The 15,264-nt window shown below is 35.4% G+C and overlaps 1 protein-coding gene across 1 annotated transcript in view; it reads left to right on the forward strand.

Moving 5' to 3' along the window:
* The window catches only part of LOC108734864 (chaoptin-like), a 36,738-nt gene that overhangs the window by 16,430 nt on the left and 5,044 nt on the right, over nt 1-15,264 (forward strand). Inside the window, exons 3-4 of the mRNA XM_018466576.1 lie at nt 5,545-5,703; nt 13,014-13,158. Of these exons, the coding sequence (XP_018322078.1) occupies nt 5,545-5,703; nt 13,014-13,158 (304 nt within the window). The remainder of the gene's footprint in view (nt 1-5,544; nt 5,704-13,013; nt 13,159-15,264) is intronic.

The following is a 15,264-nucleotide window of genomic DNA, read 5'->3' on the forward strand; positions in this document are numbered from 1 at the left end:
CAATGTAATTACGTCAAAAAGTATCTATTTAAGTACATAACTTTTACTAATATAACACTTTTTATATTTACTTGACTTTTATTTATGTTGAACAAAAACCGACCCTCGTATAACGAAAGACTGAATCATTTCTCCATCCCTTCTCTACCGCACGTGTACCTACTGAAGTAACTTTTTATCCGCACACAAAGTTTTCTTTTTATTAGCCTCATTCCTCTTTAAATGTGGCGTTGGCGTTGTTCGTTACGGGTATTAGGAGTTACACTATAAAGAATTAGTCAATATATGAGAAAGCTTTTCGTAATAAATTGTTTTGTTGTTGTTTTGGTTATACTATATTTTGGATTCTTCATTTTAATAGGCGATTTCTCGAGGCCGTTTCAAAATGGGAATATCAAAATGAAATGATCACAATGAGATGACAACTCTGGTTGATTCATATTTATAGGAAATGAGGGAAATTGGAATATACTACTCAAGGACCTGTTCCAATGCCGTATCTCATTTTGATCATTTCATTTTGATATGTATTCTCATTTTGTAACAAGCTCGCGAAAGCGCCCTGTACTACCATTATTAATAAATTTCAGTACCTCAAAATTAGTAATATTGTATAAATTTGTGACTTAGGTAGATACAATATTTTCTACTTCCTTGCTTCCTTATTGACACGTGGTCTGCAAGAATTTTTTTTATCATCCGAAACGTTTTGTGACACGCAATGATTTCCGTTTCCATTTTCCCCCCAATCCTCAACGGAGACAGACAGTAAAAATGGATTTTCCTTCCGGCGTTTGGTTTGTCAAAGGTTTTATAACTCCTTCGCGGCAGAACACCAAACTCATGCCGAGTACTACATTTTTTTTATCCTAGTTTATTGATTTTCTATAAAGGAAGCATCGCCACTGTCCACAATTTCATTTGATTTTCATTCTGATTGGATTTGGTAAAGATACATAGTATTATTATACGCTTACCGTGCAACATCTTAGGAGAATTACGGCCGCCCTCCAGACTTTCCAATAAAAAGGCATTACAATCGAGATCGGAATAACAATATACCTTACCTACCTATCTTTCCTTTCTAAAAGATGATGCAATAAAACAATCGTTTCCAGAAAAAAAAACGCAAGCTAAGACGTAGGATTGATAAAATCGATAAAAGTGACGCCACGCTACTAAAATAATTAAACTAGACGATAGGAAAAATGTAGAACACTCCTAGATATGTGAAAAAGCTATCCATTTAGTTAGGATTATATAAATATACAAAGTGGTAATAAATTACCATCACTTCACTATACATATTCTATCTACAGTTTGTAATAATATTTTATGTGGCTATCAAGATCCAACATTCTGGAATTAATTGACTATTAACACGTCTAATTGAAAGTTAGAGTTGTATCTTAGTTCTACATTTGATATCCAGGGTCTTAGCATATGATCGGAACTTGTAATTAAATATCATTAATATTTTGACGTATTCGACATGTTCAACGTGTTTAAAGGTCACTTATATTCGCTCATAGAGTCAAAGATATAGTGAAATGGCTGTAGATGAACGCCCTCTGGCGGAATCATTAGGATATAGAGGAACGCCGTTGGCAGTCAAAATATGTGCTATAGTTGGAACGACCAAAATTGGCAAAATCCTCAATAAATAATCTGTGAGAATGGACGTATCTTCTTTCTTGTTGTAACTTGGAGAACTGTAGTGATTTGCTGCGTTTCGAACACGTCCTTGTTAAGTTAGAAGATGCTTCATGAGTAGTACAGACAAAGACCTATGTACATCACATGCAACAGTGTCGATAGCTCAATCGTAAGAGTGCTTGTCCATAAGCTGTAATTACCGCTACTATTGAAAAAGAAAGCACTGAATTAAGCACAAGCAGAATTGCCATGTGTTACTCTTGTTCATCATAGGGTCGTCAATCCAAAGATTGGATAAACAAACACCTTAATTCCTTTCTAGTTTCGTATTTTCCTAAAACTTGAACATTCCTCATTCCTTACTATTTGCAAACAATCTAAATCTAACTTTGCTTCCCTTTTCGTATTTACTGATAATACGTATCTAATTAGTCTTCATCTTATTCTTCCTTTTCACTATTGACTTCTAAGGCTTCGTTTGTTATCTTACTCCTTCTAATACCTTTTCATTCATAACCTTCTCTATCCACGTTTCGAACCCGTAGAAAGCCGTGTTACTAACACACCCCTTTAAAAACATTAATCGAATTTCTAAATTAACCGTTAACTAAGTTGATAACCTCTTTAAAAATAAAAATATTTTGTTATGACCATAATTTGTGCTTGATTATGAAGTATGAAATAATTAAATGATTTTGGCCTACCATTTTCACCAACAAAGCAATAATAATGCATTTACGTAAAAATAGTGCCCAACTAATAGCAAATATCATTTCTAAATTTAGAATGAATACTCACTCTCCTAAAGGCACTCCACTCGAGCCACTAAAAATTTTAGTGCGTACCTTGCCTTTTGTTTTACAAACAAATTTAACGGTAATTCTGCCATTTGGAATTATACAGATGTTCTATGGATTTGTGGTTATAATTAATATTTATTTTTTCGACTTTTTAATAAAACAATAACCAGTTGAATAGATAGGTGCCATTATCTACAAAAACACTCAACTGTCCAATAGACTAAAAATAGTCGTTTATTATTAATAATTTTAATTTTAATACCCAATTTTCAACATCATTTTCCCAAGATAAACACGAAATCAATAAAAACGTCCGTTAGTCGAAGATAAGCGCTAGCGACAATTGGTTTCTCGAAATAAAATCAAATAAAACGGGACCCCAAAATTCGTAATATTTCCAGAGAAAAATATTTAACTGCTGCCATTTACTGAAAGAAAAAGAAATTTTTACCGCCTATTATTGATTTATCGGATGTGAAACGTTGAGGGTTGTCCAAATTTATTCGATTTACTGCGACCCAATTCTAACTTCATTTGCGGGGTAGTTTTTCTTCATGAAGACCCTCGTTTTTCATCAGACACCTAACTTATCGGCAAACCATATTCCCATATCCTGTGACACCGATTCAAATATTTTATCTTCCGTAAAATTTGTTCACATTATTCCCGAATTTCACTCACTGTGATACTTTTAATTTAATATCAAATTGGAAGCAAAAATCAAGTAATTGAAAAACCAAACTCTATTAACCACTGCGCGTCTAAAAGATAACTAATTCAAATAGAGACAAACAAATTCTTGAAACCATACAAGGCTTTCGTTCAATTTACTGAATTATCAAAAATTACATACAGTAGCGTTTTTCGGTTCACTGCCGTCCAGAGCTAATTTGTATCTCATTAGATCTCATCAGTGCATCGTAGGCAGTAAATAGAGTGAGTCTGTACACGCTGATGAGATCAAAATCCCGATCCGCGCCTAATGGCCTGACAGAATTCTGACCATCATTCAGAAAATTCACAAAAATTTTCTGTCTCTCTCCAGTCTCTCAGAGTCTTTCAGGGTCTCTGAGAGCGTCTCTCACAGCCTTTCACAGTCTCTCAGTTATTGCCTAGTTGTTTTTATGGATCTCTCACAGTCTCTGTTGTTAATTCAGGGATTCGAGTCTCTCACAGAGAGACTGAATGAATAAAACTGAAAAATTGAGAGACTCGAGTCTCTCGTAGAAAGACTGGGATCTCTGGAATATGTTGAACTTGAAATTTTAACCATGTCTATCGAGACACTATTTATTAGAGAGACTGAATTCGAAATGAGGATCTCTCTATGAGCGACTCGAGTCTCTCGTTCAGAAACGCTAAACAGTTTGTCTCGACAATCCCTCTCAGCGACATCAGAGGGACTCGATGAGAGACGGAGACTCGAGTCTCGCTTTCAGAGACTCTGAGAGACTGAACATTTTCATCTCGGGAAACTTTTTGTTATACAGTGGACCCCCGATAATCCGGCCCCTGGCTAATCCTGCACCCCTTGTAATCCGACATGGTCTATTATTTATTATGTACTGAATATTTTTTTGACAATCTTCGCTAATGCATGATTGAACAAGTTATAACTTGTACGCACCACCAGAGTGTTGTTTTGATTCTGATTGTTTAGTTTGAATTTGACTACATGTGATGAAGATAGAGGTGCGGTCTAGCGTGTGTTCATTGTTTAGTGTTTATTCATTGTGTATTACGTATTCGTACCTAGTAATGTCGTCACAAGCTCAGAAACGAAAGCACAAAACACTGACAATTAAAGAAAAATCTGATATTTTGGACCGCCTAAATCGTCAGTCTTAGACAGTACTCTATAATCCGACAAATTCGCTAATCCGACACTGCCATGCAAACTGTTTGTCGGATTACCGGGGGTCCACTGTATTTGGTTAAGTGTCTACCACCAGAGGTAGTAGCTAATACGCCTTGTATCCACCTTACGGACCTTGCTGAACGTTTTCGAATTCAACAAAATGTAGCAATAATCTTACAGATGGCGTTTAACACGCTGTTTGTAATAATTCACCAATGCCCATGATCGTTAAGACTATCATTAACTTATATTTGAATCAGAATAAAATTCTCTTTCCCTATTAAATTAGTTTTAGTCTAAAGTTTCACACGAGTTGCTACCGTTATATCAAAAATAGAAAAGTGAGTTCTAAGTTCACAAACAAAAGTTAAAATGCTTGTGTGTTTCCTTGTCGTCTTGTACAGCACACATACATGCATATACTTACATATGTATTAACTTTTCCACTTACAACAACGTTAGTAACAAGTTGGGCGATATAAAAAGCGATTTTCGATGCTCTAAACTTTCCATAGAAGATTCAGCTCAACTGGGAATATAAATAAGATTTTTCACGAGAAAAGAGAGCTCGCGTGAGTTGAGGTAACATCCGCATTCGAATAAATCGCGACTTTTACGAGGAAACTTGTAGTTTCAACGTTCCCGTTTCAAAGTCCTCTAGATTCAGTGAAATATTTCAAAGTACACGCTCATACATCCAGTAGGTACGACCAGGAACCACACGTTCACGAAATTATCGTATAACCACTGGGGATAAAGTATAGGAATAGAAATTTATTTCTAGACTTCCTGCCCTGCAACAAACATTCATCAACGTCCTGCAGAATGATTCACGACCCTCCTTTGGATCATAGGTACAACAAATTGAAACTAAATGTATTTTACTCCCAAAAAAATCATAGAAGCAAACTCTAGTAACTACCTGAATCTATCGTAATACGCTCGCAAATCAATTAAATATAGAAAATTAGGAGGAAGGTATAACTTCGAATTTATCAGTTCTCTGGAGCACACGGGTCGTTTCGATAAACTATAAATCAAACCGAAGTTGCTCATTGCAAGCAAGATGATTAATATCTAAATAATTGACAGAATATCACCATCTACGTATAGATATTTGTGGTAACTAAACCGTATGAAAATGAGTTATTTATTAGACTCATACGTATACTAACATTTGAAGATGATGTTCGATTTTCGTTATTTATTAATACTCTCATTTTTTTACAGGCTCCTGTCTGATATGGACAATAATTCCAGTCCTATCTAACATCACTGAAACTACTGATATGTGTTCCTTCAACTCAATGTGCGTTTGCACAACTGACATCGAAAAGCCCACCATTAGGACTGCCCTTTGCTTATCAGTGCCATTTTATAAGTTACCTGGTAAGTTTCTATTGAAATTGTACAATAAAATAAAAGACAATGTGCTGCAAGTTACGACTGCGTATATTTTTCCATAGCTTTTTAGTTATTAGGATGTGACGATCGGCTTAAACTGATTCCAAACTTTATCTCGGGAAATTTTTTCGTGGCTCATAAAATCAAATCTCCAACAGTATCAGCGAAAAACGACAAAATGTCTGAAAAGGCGATATTCCACTAAATACAGGATGTTTCTGAAATAAGTAGCAAGCTTGAAGGAGATGATAGGGCACTATAAACCAAGAAAATTAAGGAAATGTTTGTTGGTCCGAAAATCCACCGTTTTCGAGAAAAATGCATTTGATAGTACAGACACGGGCCAGTCCGGCCCTGGTCGGATCACGCAGGGAAATACGGCATTGCAATACCGCATTCAATCAACTGCTACTTAGCAACATCTGTGTTGTATTTCTTCTGCATTTTTGTACTTATCTATTGTTTGTTATTTGTTAGATTAAATTAACTGTAATAGACGCAATCACCGAAGTTCGGAATAATAAAAGAAGTTGTAAAAATTTATTACTTTTATTTGTTGGCTGAACTTGGCCATTTTCAAAACACAATTTAAATGTTGCAAAGCTGCATGTGTGCAGGTACCTGCGCCAGCTTTCAGTGACCTATCTGTAACACTGTGAACTGTTTATGTTTATGAAGTATTAACGTCAATGCAGCGTTGTAGCCAGCAGAATTTTGTTAATAATTGTATTGTTCATGTGTAAATAACTTTATTATACTATAGTATAGGACCTAAATCTATTTCCTAGCATTTCGTATGTTGATATTTTCCAAAATTCATTCTCTTATTCGTTTCCTACTTTAATCTAAAAACGTCCAGGGCTTTCAGCTATTACGTATGCATGTGTATTCAGTCGAAACCATTAGAAGTAGGTCAATGTATCAGTGTCATAGGTTAGTGTAGAATAGTATTATTACATTGATTAATTCCTGAGTTTCTAGACGAACATTTTCTTAAACGCTGGATTAAATATGTTTGTTAATTTAATTAGACGTGTGCCTTTCATGAGTGGGTTAGTCAGTTTATTATTTGAACGTTTTCTGTAGGAAATTTGATGTAGGATAATGAAAAGAATTACGAATCTTTGAGTATCATTATAGACGTTTAGTTCATGAATCTATTATTATTGGTATTGCATATCTTAACTTTAAAAGTGTTACATATTTTAGTTAAACCATAATGATCCAGAAAATACGTAGTTCTATGCCAAAGGTATAAATAGACCATCATTTACAAATCTGAATTGAAGTTTTAGAGCGGCATTAATGCAAGGTTTCTCCCTAAAATCTACTTGCGACCCTATTAGCACAATTTTGCGAACAGAAAAGCAAAAATAATGACACAATCTATACGGTTGAGAACTATCGCATAATTCCATATTAAAAGCACAGCTTCAGAATAGTCGTACGTGTTTGTAAAGCGATTGCAGACCGTTGCAAATTTATTAACGTACAGATGTCACTGTTTAGAAATTCTAATGAAACAACAACAGGGCATACGAACCCAAAGTCCGCTTTTGGGAAATCAACCACTGGACACGTTGATTTATTCTTAGTCGAGTGGAATAACATTCGCCCCCTGGAGTGTATCCTTCACCCTTAGCTGATCACGAAATAATTGGGCGTGCAAATGTGCCTCAAACCAAACAAATTTATACTATCGAAACATACCATCAATAACATTGAACAGAAGGTAATTTTAGAAATGGTTATGTAGAAAAAACATACTAATAGTTGACGTTAGCCATTTGCAACTTGTTACCATTATCGAAAGACGAACTAAAATATACAGTTTTATATAATGTTGCACCTCATTATAAAGGTACAAATATTTTCAAATGGTACAGGCCTGACGCTGGAAGCTGGCGGAAATTTTAAAATGGCGTAGGTGCGCAGTGGCAAAAGTAGGCAGTTTTAGGTATAACGATTGCAGCCCTCTTTCTTCAGTATTTCTATCAGGGGCGTAGATTAAATATTTAAAAATAGGGATCAGTGAGCAAGTAACAGACATACAAACAGAAGAACTAGTTCTTGATCTTGGCGACAGTGATAGAGATTCCCATGATGACAGTGAATGTGAAAACTAACTATAAAACAAAAGCAATATGTTTATTTTTTTCTTTTTGGTAAGTTATGTTTCTGCATTATTTTCTAGGACGCTACTGTCCTGTCTGTATTAATACTATAATTTACGCCTACTGAAAGCTTATTTTTGTATCGGTTCCAAGTGACTTACCCAAATAGGTCATAAATAGGCAAGTACGTGCACGACCCCTCGCCGGCTTCCTTCGTCGGACCTGTACTTTATTGTAAATATATGCGTTTAAAATGAAAATATCGTGTGAAGTATTAAAACTGCTTCAAGTAATGTTTGGTGTGTGACAATTTGTGTAGGTATAAGCATTAAGTTTCTAATTTAAGAAGTGTTCTATTTTTTTCTGCTAAAATGAACAAATGAAAAATTATCTTTGAAGTTTTGGGATCTAAAAACAGGTAAAACAATTATTTCAACGTACATTTCTGATTATTCCATTAAAATCAAGACAATGGCAAATCAGTGAAGTTATTACCTTTTAAGTCCATTTGTCGATCAATTTAGTGGGACAAACCGACGGAAATCATGTATGAATAGAACTCGTAATACTGTACAGTGATTATATATTTATAAATCTATTCAAAAGGAGATCAAAGGGTGGCATTGATTCGATAACTTATTATGGAAAGACATATAGATGTCACAGGAAATATGTACGCATGTATCTGTATACACTACGGGATTTTCAAAGTTAAAGTAAGTAGTTAATTTTTAAAATAGCAATCCAAAGTTTAGTAGAGGTAGTTCAGAGTTTCATGAACCTTGACCTTGGGTTGCGTAGTAGCAAAACTTCGCCGTTCATTATTCTACGTTTCTAACTTTTAAAAACATTCGCCATAATTGTTTACCTAGACCTCCATCGTTAGTTACCTAGCCAGGATATGCTTAATATCCTAATCAATGTTGTCGTTATGTATATACAGTATAAAAGCAGTGAAGGCCCATGAGATTTTAAACTATATTTAGTTATACCAATGTCGCGTTCCCTGTTTCCCAGCTAACCATACAGCTTGTCCATCCCGCCCATACTTGCACTGTCGTTCCATTACAGGTCCTTTTGTGATACTTAAAAGTCTTAGCGGCATATTTTGGTGGTTATATCATCAGGCTCTCATCCCGGATCCCCCTGCCTTAGTTTACATTTTCTACTTTATTTCACTGTTCTACATCTTCGCTTAGTCCGTCTTGTTGTTCTCTCCCTGACTACTTTTTCTTTCCCCAAAATTCGCAAAGGAAAATGATGTCTTTTCGCCCTAATAACTAAGCATGTGGGAATGGAGTGTAGGTCGTTGGGATAGCATTTACTGATGGACGTGTCAGTGGCGGAGTAAAGGGCGGGAGGCAGTCAGCCTGGGGTCTCTGCTCTAAGGAGGGCTCCACATTTTTGCAAATTTGAGAACCTACGACTGGTCATCCATCGATTTCGGAACGATATTGGAACTAAGCAAAATTATATTTCTTATCTTTTTGAAGATCAACATCCAGGATTGTCAAAAACTCGAAATCCTTTTGAAGATAATTGATTTAGTAAACACCGTTATATGTATAAGGTACATATAAATAATACTTTGGAATTGAAAAACTAATTAACGAATTTTGAGGTCGTATTTATTGCTATAAAAAGCGATAAATGTTAAGGGATTAAAAAACAAAGTCCAAATCGATTTTGACGCTCAGTTTCAAAATAAAAAGCATCCCACATGGGCGAAGTTACGATAAATCTTAATATTTGTAACGTAACAGTTTACAAAGGTCTTGGCCGAAGCGAATGAGGCAAGCAGTTAATATATGCGTACAAATATTTAATCCTCCCCTTAGCATAAACCCTGTAGGTATGTACATAGTAATGCTGGACAACATCGTCTTTTCCGTCACCGCCATCGGTACTCGTTGGAGCGGAGTGGGTTAAATCCTTAATAAATTGCACAAATTTCCCTTCTGCATCGTACACGAGGTGGATATTTATGAGGACATATTTGCATGAGAATAAGCAGGTCATTACTACCCCACTAGAAACTTTCGGAGGCTATTGCATTGCTGAATAGAAACGACGACCAACTACGGGCGATTAACTGAAGAGGGCCGAGATCGTAAAACGTCTGCTGAAAAGTGAGGAGTGTGTGTGATGGGTTGAGGTCTAGCACAGGACACGCGAGTATTAATTCCGATAATGTTAGAAGTATATAATGCGGCAGATTGCAACTCACGTTACCATCATTTTTACATAAGTACCTTTTTATTATGTGAATCCCCCCCTTTTGTTTCCCACAAATAAAGCGATGATACTTTAGATAATTCAGTGAGGTTTTAGATGGTAGATCCTCTTCTGATGTACTTCGCAATCCGTAATACTACATATCGGTAGGATTAGCTCAACCTTTTGACTCCCATCGAAAGGTTTTGAGCGCATGATGAATGGGAAATCGTTTCCTAAAGAATCGTCGCTACTTTTTCTTTTTAATTTTAGTCATTTGAAAGTTTTTAGGAAAAAACAATGCAGTTACAATTACATAGAAGTAAGGGTCAGTGTAATATTGTTTGATAAATGCTTTATCGAAGCCTTCACCTGTGATGCAATGATGAGAACCCAAAGGTTCGAAATCTCCAAATAGATGCTATAGTTTTCCGAAAATGTAGAATGCCTTAGGATAGAAAACATAAAATGTGCGTCTCCAATCTACCTTCTAACTAACGACCTTGTTATGATGAAGAAAATCCATGCAGGAACTCTTTATGAGTTAAACAAAATTCTTCCTATGCGTATTTGCGCTCACCTACTACATGTCCGAGAACCACACACTTCATTCATATTTAATTGCAATAAAACACTGTGTAGGCATATCAACTAACAATAAGTAATAATACTCCCAATAAAAGGAAGAAGGAGAATTTGGAATCTAAAATGTCAATTAAAAGTGTCCATCTAGTTGCATAACTGGAGTTTGTTTGTCTATTTGAGCCGCATTCGGTTGCCGTGAACAAAACGGTCGAAAATTTCACTTTTCAGCTAAAAATTGTAGAAAAAATCCGTAATGAAAATCGATTTACCCCTTTAAAAACTAAGGCATAAAGAAAATCCAGAATGTGTTCGTCTAGTAATCCTGACATTTTTAAGTTGGAAAAAGTGGGAGGGCTTAAATATCTTCTCTACCTACCTATATTCTACATATATTCTAATCATATACGTAATACTCCTATATGGACATGTGGTATAGGAAAAAATGCTTTGCTGTTACGGTGCCGAGTATATTTATTATCTCTCTCTTCTCGGCGACACTTTGTCCATGCTGCGCATGCTTGTGAAAGTTTTAAAAATTATGCAACTGTATGCTCACAAATGATGCACAAAAGAGAGCTGGGGTTCGGAGGTTAGAGAACCAATGAACCTAACGGACTCCCATATCTGGGTCATGGCTCCCCAAATCTGGGTCATGGTTTATCCATCAACATCTGACCAACTTTGAACCTTTAGAAGGTCTGAAGAGGTTATGCCATGTCATGAAGCGGGGTGGAGCCTATTTAAATTTGAATTTTCCCCGTAAAATTTAAATTTCCGGCTTAAAGCTATTGTTTATTGAATATTATCAAGCGAGATGTCACTAGAATACTGATAAGTCGTTTTTCTGTAAAAGTGTATGTAAATTGCAGTTATTGTTTTTACTGTCTATTGAATTTTTTGAATAGTAAGATGTTGATGGATAGACACACGACCCAGATATCGGGAGCCATCGCCCAGATATAGGAGCCCGTTAGGTTCACTACTTAGAGAACACGAGACACTATCTGTTTTGCAGCTTTCATTTACAGAAACGCTTCGTATAGAGGTTTCACACATATGGTTCTAATCACGTTATAATCATCAAATTGAGATGTACCTATAGGTGGTTGCATATACTTACATCATGAAAATGTCGCCGAAATTAAAATGCAAGTGCTATAATCCTTTAATGCACCACCGACAACCTCCAAATTTGGTCGGTCTCAGTTAGTTGTAATATAATACAAATGTACGTGACATTGGTACCTGTATAAAACGTAGCTCGCTCTGATATAAAGTGGGCAAACCACTTGTTTGATGTAAAGCTTTTAAAATTATAGGTGTAAGTATTGATCGTGCAAACAAAGGTGCGAATGACAAGAAATAGAGCTTTCTGTATGGGTACTTTCCACGCTGCGGGGAGCAACGTCATCATAATTTTAATATTTAACATGCACATGTAGGGGCACTTGGCACGGAAAAACAAGCAATTATAATACGTTCACGCGAGGTCTGTCCACTCCTCGTTTTAAATTTAATTCATTGCTTTAACGTAACTAATCATTTTCTTGTACAATTATTTAAATAAAATAATTCGAAGATATCTGTATTCTGTCGAAACAGCCAGACGCGGATCGCGATTTCGATCGTTTTGGAACTCATCAGCGCGTCGCAGACACCTCCGACAAAACACAGACCAACTTTTACCTGCTGTCTAAACAGCGCGTTTTAGAAAATACCACAAAAGGCACGGTAAACGCCATCTGTAGTACGATGCTACATTTTAGGATTACGTATGCTCCAGCAAAGTCCATTTAAATATATGGATATCTACTTGTTGAAATGAATCCCGGCGGATGAGATCCAAAGAGATCGAAATCGCGATCCGCGTCTGACAGTTTCGACAGAAAACAGATCACTTCAAATTATTTTATTCGATTATGGTAAAGTGCCTATCACGTTGAGGTTAGCTACGCCGGGATTCGTTTCAGCAAGTAGATATCCATATATTTAAATTGACCTTGTTGGAGCATACTTAATCCTAAATTGTAGCGTCGTACTACAGATGGCGTTTACCGCGCCCTTTGTGGTATTTTCTACATGTGTTTGTAAATATATAGTACACAGATTACTTTTTAATTATTCGAAATGGTCCATCTCAATATGGAAAAAAGAAATTCTGTCGGCAGCTAAGCGAACACCTTTTTGTCGCATGCCGTTAAAGAATGTTAAAGAAAAATATTCGCAAACTTATGATAAATTGTTGCCCGGCGCGAACGGTACAGCGATGTCAGATCCATTAATTATCTTTGCTTTTGTGGAAAGTTGGCCCTCTTCTTTCGGTCCTACCGCCTTCAATGATTACAACTTTTAACCTAATTCGCGCTCTATTTAATGTTGCAGACATGACTAAGGAGAATATCAGCCATTTGGAGGTACTCGGGTCAGAGATGACGAGTTTGGAAACTGAAAGCCTCACCGGGTGCCAAATACGACAACTCATACTACCGAGTAACAAACTTCAGTACATACCAGACAGGACTTTCAGGTAAGCAAAACACTTCAAACAATGAAGACACATGAGAACAGTTGAGTTCAAGGAGGAAACAAAAGACAACTACGGGCTGAAAGGGAGACACTGTAGAACCTGCTTCTCATTATCTTGTTAAATCAAAAGGACCATGAATAACAAGTTGATGACTTAACTTTAGGATAATATCCAGTCATCCCTAATACACCTTAAAATTGCGTAATACCTACATAAATACTTTAAAACGATTAATATGAACAATAGACTCTCTGAGGGTTCGTTCGAGTAAGATTCGATATGTATAATTCTGGAAGCAGCACTGTACTAATTTTTATGAAGAAGTGTGGAGTCACAGTCAAATAGAAACGTTTAAGCTGTTGATCAGAAATTGATCGAAATTGCTAAGCGCATCGCGCCGTAGACAATCTGAATAAATTACTCATCAAACCGATGAATCTCTTAAGAAGTTCTTAGCCATATCAGTCTTGTGATTGGTCTTGGGCTTGCTTATTCGGTCTTTCTCGAAAACTTGTAGTCTTGACCTTGGTCTTGCTGATATAGTCTCGGTCTTGACCTTACGTGCTAAGACTTGGCCTTGCTCATTTAATCTGATAATATAATCATAATAATCTGATAATATAATAATATTTCTTCTAATCACATTTTTCTATTTACTAAGACAATATTGTCTTAAATGCTGAAATTTTCTGTCATACATGCGAGCTTGTCAATAATTGTGAGGATTATGGAAACTGGAGAATTTACCCTTTCTCCAACGCATAAAGTGACCTTTTAGCGACAAAAATAGTACAAGATACTTGAAAAAAGAAAAGAATATACCTATCAATCTTGCTCCAAATTTAGTTTAAGTAATAAATTCATCGGAAGTAAATTTTTCGTTTAGTCTTGTATTTGGATATTACAAAGTCCGATAGGGCAAAAAGGTTTTTAATTACAGCTGACTGTTTCTGTTCCAAAAATAAGGAATAATTTGTCCTTATCTGCTTCATATGCTGCTATGTGCTTGAAGCTGAAATCTCAAAAGTGCATTGGTAAAGTAATCCTGAGTACTATTTCTTTTGCGAATGAAAATGCTTAGTTATCTGTCATTTCCTTTGTTTTAAATAAGCTGGACTTATAAGGACCATTTTTGGGAACATTCTGAACTTGAAATAAAAAATGTTATTCTAAAACTGAAGCTGCTGTCTTCGACAATATTTCAGCATATTTAGGGTATAGCGACAACAGGTGGGGACCGTCTTTTGCAAAACATTGCTTGACTTGCTTATTTATAGATACAGAAATTTATAAAAAACTTAGAAGACTACTTTGCTACAGTCAGCTAATAACTGGTGAAATTATCCATCAAAGAATAAACTTTAAGGTAATCTGGCCTTATTGTGACTAATAAAATCAACAACTAACTTAAAATCTATTAAATAAATTAATTTATAACTTGAAATCCCTAAAACAAAATCTTGATAATATTCGTGCACAATAAATTTAATAATTTAGGTTATTAAAAAAATGTATGTACTTTAACTAAATCAGTACAGTTATTCTCCATGCATCGACTAGAATGGATTTGAATCAATTACCGATAAATGTCATAATGTATACCGTAAAAATTCATATCTAAAAAATAGAGAGTTATGAGAATCCATAAGTTAAATGTTTATTTTCAAAAACAGGATTGTTTAAATTTTAACTCCGTCAAATGCCTTTTTAACTTCCCAGTGGGAAGTTATTGTAATGGGTTTGATTGTGCAAATTTCAAATTTCAACGTATCTACGTTTTAAGGTCTTTAGAGTCGAATGATATGGTTTTTAAAACTATGTCCGTGTGCACATATATATATGTACATACGCGTGTAGTTATTAATTTCCATTTCGTGCACTTTGAAAAGAAATGGTGGTATTAACATGGGCATTATGTAACATAAATCTGAATAAAAAAATCGGTTGTCTGTAAAGTCGGTTTACTGACGATAGTTGAACGTGACAACGTCATAAGAAAATACTGATGGAATGGTTTCATTTTTCAAAAGAAAATTTTAATTTTATTTGTTTGATAGATATTTTGTATGGATATAGAGAAGGAGGTAAATGGAAATGTATTATTGT

This window comes from Agrilus planipennis, unplaced genomic scaffold (assembly GCF_000699045.2).
Source record: "Agrilus planipennis isolate EAB-ADULT unplaced genomic scaffold, Apla_2.0 scaffold50, whole genome shotgun sequence".
Classification (NCBI taxonomy): domain Eukaryota; kingdom Metazoa; phylum Arthropoda; class Insecta; order Coleoptera; family Buprestidae; genus Agrilus; species Agrilus planipennis.